The 6,909-nt window shown below is 35.1% G+C and overlaps 1 protein-coding gene across 1 annotated transcript in view; it reads left to right on the forward strand.

Annotated features, from left to right (window-relative positions):
- LOC111395739 (CCR4-NOT transcription complex subunit 9-like) overlaps nucleotides 1–2,311 on the forward strand; it is an 11,416-nt gene extending 9,105 nt beyond the window's left edge. Inside the window, exons 6-9 of the mRNA XM_023021873.1 lie at nucleotides 506–601; nucleotides 1,463–1,653; nucleotides 1,734–1,803; nucleotides 1,924–2,311. Of these exons, the coding sequence (XP_022877641.1) occupies nucleotides 506–601; nucleotides 1,463–1,653; nucleotides 1,734–1,803; nucleotides 1,924–2,034 (468 nt within the window). The 3' untranslated portion in view covers nucleotides 2,035–2,311. The remainder of the gene's footprint in view (nucleotides 1–505; nucleotides 602–1,462; nucleotides 1,654–1,733; nucleotides 1,804–1,923) is intronic.
- The last annotated feature ends 4,598 nt before the right edge of the window (nucleotides 2,312–6,909 follow it).

Consider the following 6,909-nt stretch of genomic DNA (forward strand, 5'->3'; position numbering starts at 1 on the left):
CTTCCCTCCCATTTTTTGTGTGTTGCCCATATATTCTTGACAGGTCTTTTATTAAAATATATAAAATCTCCTTTCTACAATTACAGCTTTGGTTTAATTTATTTTTATGTCATGGACTTACTATTTGGAATGGTGGATGACTTGAGATAACAAACAAACAAAGCCTTACAATCAATGAAGTTGGAGTTGGCTACGTGAATCCTTTGTGCAGCTTTGTTTAGATTGCTTATTCATGGAATATTCAAAACAATTAGATTCTTAGTGATTATAGTGGACCATGTTAGTTTTGTTCTATCCCTTCTAACACGTTTTTGTGTGATTACGTCTCTTATGAAAGAGTTTCTTTGAGCCTATGCCAAATTTGGATTCGTTGAAATATTGAAATGAATATGATTTTATGCCGACTTCGATAACAATTACTGTGATTCTATTCCAGCACTGCCGTTTATTTTCCTTTCTGATGAGAAATAACAATTTCTATCATTTTCTTTTCTTTGCTCTCCAGGTTGATGACACTGAAGTTATCAGTTTCCTTCTTTCTACTGAAATTATTCCGCTGTGCCTGCGCACCATGGAGATGGGTAGTGAACTGTCAAAAACAGTTGAGTGCCTTGTGAACATTTCTTCTGATTCATCTCCGTTCTTTCTAGTTAGTTTCTCTAGGAATATACCAATGATTACCAGGTCTTTGTTAAGTTGCAATCTAGATATGGATGGTTTTAGATAGCCAATAAAGGTTTTTTCTTTTTGTATTCATGTGATTTAAACACGTAAGTAGTTAGATTTATTTTGAGTCTTGATTTCTGACTCCTATGCTATCTCACACACCCGTCTGTCAAAGCACCAGCAGCAACTGGTAAATTATGATCCTCACAGGAAGTTATTAATGAAATGAGTTAGTAGTATGATTTTCTAGTTAGGGCAACTAAATCTCTGGCATCACAAGAGTATTGGAATCTCCAGGATGGAGGAAATCCGTGAAGGTGTGGTTTTACTTCTATGCCAAATGATTGTCCTTGCCCTGCATCTGTCCACCGTTCATTGTCCAAAATAGCTGTATTGCTTTTGGGTTTGAAGTGAAATGTGATTATCTGAAATTATTCAGCATTCCTATTTTTTGCATTTGATTTTAACTAGGTGGTGGTGTATACAAATGTTAATCTGGAATCGCATTCAAGAGCTTCAGATTGGTTCACAAGCCCACTTGCTATATAAATTTTTTCTGCCTGTAACCTTATGTTCCTTGGGCTGCAGTGTATTCTATCTGCAGTCATCTTTACTGTCTCTCAAGCTATTAGTAGAATCCTGCTTCCTATTTTTGTCTCTTTAGATTGGTACCCTGGGATTGGGATCACATAATTGAACAAGACTATTTATGAGTTTTACAATTTGACATCAAGCATTCCTTAGCTATTGGTTGCTGGACATTATACAACTATGACAGAAAGGCTTCTATTTTCAGGTTGCTACATTTATTGTGCAAAAGATTTTGCTTGATGATGTTGGCTTAGATTACGTATGTACCACAGCAGAGCGGTTCTTTGCTGTAGGTCGAGTACTGGGAAATATGGTTGCTGCTCTTGCTGAGCAGCCTTCAGTTAGGCTGTTAAAACACATTATCAGGTGCTACCTTCGATTGTCTGATAATGCGAGGTGGGAATTATCTTCTTGATTCACCTCCTTTCATTTTGTTCATTTTTCAAAAAACGTTTATTTGCTGAAATCGTATACAGAGCTTGTGATGCACTGAGAAGTTGTCTGCCAGATATTCTTAGAGATGCAACATTTAGCAGTTGCCTTCGTGTGAGTACTCTTCACCGAGATTGCCTACTGTCAGAATTTTCCTCTCTCAAGCGGGGGAAAGGGTGATGATATTTACTGTTTGATTCGGTGAATGTTCTTTCAATAACTATATATTTTCAGGAAGATCCAACCACTAGAAGGTGGCTGCAGCAGTTGCTTCACAATGTGCAAGTGCCTCGGGTTGCTGGTATGCAAGCAGGGGGAGGATTCGATCACTTGCTTGTGAGCTGAGTCGAAATTCATCGTCATCTGTATAGTCTACATTGTTGCATTCCCTGTGCGACAGTGTTAATAGAATGTGCTCTAGGACATGTCTGTTATAAAACCTCAAAACTAGTCTTATATCTGAACAATTGGGTGTCATTTTTCATCCTGCTAGAGTTGTATATTGACCCAAAGAGAGGAGATTGGTAGATTCCATTAGCAAAAGATTTTGAGTGCCTTTAAACTAGTTACTTGCGTAGTGAAAAGATGGAACATTTGACTTTTTGAAATTTCTTTTGGATTATTCATGGGTTCTTACGCATCAAGATAAATGAGGATGATGAAAAATGGATTGGATGAAATACAGGTTGCTTACCTACTTAGGATGCGAATCAACCATGTTAGGAACAGACTGCGACATTGTTAGGATTTAACCGGCTTTGATCAATGGAGTTGGGCTGGACAAAAAGGACATTTATGGTTGTGGAAATTACACAAAACCATATTTTAACTATTCAACCTTCTAAAATCACTCTAAGTTTAATATTTCAATATAATAAGAAATTTTATTTTAATCAATATTTTTATAATTAAAATAAATATTTTACTAATATACTCCATTATACAAACTCTAATTATCTTTATCAACATTTCTTCATTCTCTCTCTACCCCCAAGACGATGTCGTTGAAGACTCCACCATTGCCTGTTCTTCATTCTCTCTCTCCATCCCCCAAGACGTCACCATCGAAAACGACTCGGATCGGATTAGCAACCAGCAAGATCTGAGCCACGCCACTTAGTTCACGTGACGCTGTCGCTTCTTCGATGACTTCAATCCACCGATGGTGCACTGTGATGGTGGTGGCGCTCGCGCGTTTGTATTATGTGTTTGGGTTATGTTGATTGTGGTTATGGTGGGGGTGATGGTTCAGGCAATTGTGAGGGCGGTGGTGCTAGTAGTGGTCACAAGAGGTGGTTTTTGTGTTAGTTTATGGTTGTGGCGGGGGTGATGGTTTTAGGCAGCGGTGGGTGGTGGACCGGTGGTGATACCGTCCTCAATGGTGATGAAGTTTTTGATTTTTTGATTTTTTTTATTTTTTCATCTGATCTGTTTAGATTAGTTTTCTTGTGGTGGTTGGTGTTTTTCGAAATAGTGGTGGTGGTTGAGTAGATGGCGGTGTTGATGCAATTGGTGGTTGTGATGGTTACGGTGGTGAAGGAGATGGGGTTGGAGGCGAAGGTGCAGCGTCGTGGTAGTATTTTGGTAGTGGTGGTGCGGCGGCGACGGTGGTAACGGTGGCAACGACGGTGGTGTGGTACTTGCGAGTTGCGATTGTGGTGGTGGTGTAGTAATAAAGTGTTTGTGACGTATTATTTGGGAGTTCGTGACCAACTATCGGGAGTTAGTAATGGTGGTGGTGGTTTTGGCGACGATGGTAGTGATGAGATGTGGTCACAAGTGTTGGTGGTAGTTAAAAATTATTTGATTGAATGTGACCATTAAATTAGTTAATCTGTGACCAATTAAAAATATAAATTGTGATAAAAAAATAACGTGTGACATAAGAAATTGTTAATATGTTACAGATAATTTGTTATTGCATAATAAGATGTGACTTAAAAAATCTGTGATTTGTGATCAATAAATAAATCGTGACTTATAATTTTTTTGATTTGTGATCGATGAACAAACTGTGATCTATAAAATTTTCGAATTGTGATCGTAAAATAATTTGTGACATAAAATTTTTGATTTGTGACCAAAAAAATAATAACTAAATAACTAAATCATTAATTGTGATCAAATTGTATTGATCTGTGACCTAAATATGTTTGATCAATAAAATAATTAACTAAATCATAAATAAAATTTAATAAAAAACTGATTTTTGAAGTTTGAAACTTGTTTTCTTAATTTTGAAATGTATGATACGTAAACTCTTACTTATGAAATTTTCTTTTTATAGTTCCATATAACTATTTAACTAATTTCTAATATTATTGTCTATTTGCGATTTAAATGGAAAAAAATATAACAATAGATAAAATTAAAAATAATTGGATTTGGGGAATTGAGGGAATATGTTCTTCATTCCTGCACCCAGGCTGTGGTGTGTGATTTGTGTTTGTGGCCTTTTTCCTAAAAAATTGACGTTTTATGCGGAAGATCGATTGTGGGTTTGCTTGACATGATTTGGGGAATTAAGAATTGGGTAAAATTCACAATTAAGATATTTAGTATGGACAAAATTTTCATGTCTAAAGTTTTGAAAATGCAAAAATCAGGTTTTCATTTATTAAATAAATAGATTTTATTAATTGAAAATAATAAGGTCACATATATACCATTAATGGTCACATGTTCATAATTATAGGTCACAAAGTTGTTTATTGATCACGTATTATCAAATTAACTAGTCACTGATTATTTCGAGGACACGAATGAAAATTTTTATAGGTCACAATTTATTAATCAATCACATAATTTTGAATTTGTTGGTCACAATTATTAAACTTTAAGGTCACAATTAAATAATTGGTCACACGTAATGAAATAGTTGGTCACAGGTAATCAAACAACAGGTCAAATAATTGGTCACATTGCATACCATCACCACCCTCACCCCACCGCTGCTGACACTACCACCACTGTCAGTTCCACTATCAACAATAACCACCCAATTTTCGGACAGAACCAAAACACCACCACCACCACTCCCTCAACCAAAAAACACCACCATTCCTACTTGCACCACCACCATGTCCACTACCCCAACACTGCACCACCACCACTCTATTACCACCACCATGATAGCATCAACACTGCCAGAGGTACCACACACATTACCACCAACACCACCACCAACACCATCAACACCTCACCTGCGACTGTTACTGTTCAATATTCGGCAACAGATTGCAACCGATCATGATTCTCGCAACAAATCGCCGCTCAACGTTATGCAAAAACTGGTCGCCATATTTGATCTGAAAAGCGGGGGCAGTGATTCTTCTCCGTTCGTGAGAGGAGTGTCGCTGCACCATCAAAACTGAGGAGGTTTCTTCCCAGGCTCGCCTCCGTTGTTATCGCCGTCGTCAATCATCACCGACGATTGCGACGGTGGTGTTTCAAGATAGAGAGAAGCAAGAGTATGAAGACGGTAGAGAGAGAGAAAACATAATGTAAAATTAGGGTTGGGGAAATTGAATTGAGAGAAATTAGTATTTAAATTATTAAATCAAACCTGATTTTTGCATAATGAAACTTAAGCCATGATTTTTGAATTGTGGTGTTTAAACCCCTGGATTTGTGTAATTTCCACTTAAGAATTTGCTTTTAAGCCCATTTGGATAGCATTTTGGAAGTTTTTCTTTCAATTAAAATAGCTTTTAAAAGAAGTTAGTACAATATTAAGAAACTTGTTGAACTAGTTAGGCTGGAATTTCACTTCGGGCTTTTCATTCTATTTTATGAGGAAATTTTTATTGGTTGTAGTGCGGGAGAAGCCAGTCGCGATGACTCCATCACTATATTTTTCTCTATTTAATGTGTATTTGTTAATATTGCGCCGATAGTTATTACACTGGAAACGTGATCCAGATTAGATTTGTGAATTTGAGTTACAGTTATTGAAATAGGATTTTATTCAATAAGCCTCCGTTCTGGAAAACTCTAAATATCAATTTAAAAATGGTCTCTCACATTTTTTTTTTTCACTATACATTTAGGCCCTATTTGAGCTATATTTTTTCAAAAATGTGTTTTTTTAGAACTTACTTTCAATCATACGTTCTCCCATAAAATAATGTTATACATAAACTCAAATATTTTTTCTTTTTAATTACATTCTCCAAATAATTATTATCTCAAAATGCATTTTCTTTCAAAATCTGGAACCCATACAGGGGCTTAGTAATATTAAGCTATTCACTGTTTATTTTTACCTATTTACAAATCAAGCCTTTGTTAGGAAATACTCGAAATTTGTTGATTCAAAAAGTTTTATAATTCTTCATGATCTACTTGGGACAATCAAAAGCAATAGTCATGCGTCGAATTACTAACAACTTACGTGGACATCATCTAAATAATCAAAATATTCTTTACATAGATGATTATTTAGCTGTCACTTGTTCAAAAGGCAAGTTAGTTGTAAGATCTTACCCTATGAAGATTAATATTAAATCTTCGACTTTATTGAAACGAATTAGTGTAGATATATTTAGGTTCATACACCCTCATTGTGGACCATGTTCATTTGCTTCATTAGATTATTTGCTCAAATCATAAATTTATGTACTCAATTTTTCGATTATTCAATCAAGACATAGATTTGATAATGCTAATGAATTTAGATCTCAAGTATTCTACGAGTATTAATTGAAATTCTGATTGAACATTCGATTTGATTGGTTCGTATACGATCAATTGCTTATCAATAATACTTGTTTTTACACTTGCATTTGGTTAATAATCTAATAATTTTCACCTGAGTTTTCGGCTATGCAGTCCAAGTTCCAATTTCATCCCTACAATGGACCAAATTTTTGCACCAAAGAAGATTTGAAATTTAGATACCTTCAACATTTAACATGTGATTTATTTACTATTTTTCCAACTTTGGAAGGGACGAAACTAGATCATGAAGAACAATGGTTTTTTTTTTCTTTTTTCTTTTTGGGAATAAAATAACTCTATATTATTTAGATCCTTTAAACAATCAATGTGAGTAAGATGTTGAAAAAATGATTCACTTGCAAAGAGTAGCAAATCAATTGCTTGATGTTATTTGTTGATAGAAGAAAAGTGATAAAATCATAATACATTAACATAAAACACTCTAGCAAAAATTGATATTTGTGCCTGACAATCTAGGAAATGAATATCAAATATGTTAGA

This window comes from Olea europaea, chromosome 6 (genome assembly GCF_002742605.1).
Source record: "Olea europaea var. sylvestris chromosome 6, O_europaea_v1, whole genome shotgun sequence".
In the NCBI taxonomy this organism is placed as follows: domain Eukaryota; kingdom Viridiplantae; phylum Streptophyta; class Magnoliopsida; order Lamiales; family Oleaceae; genus Olea; species Olea europaea.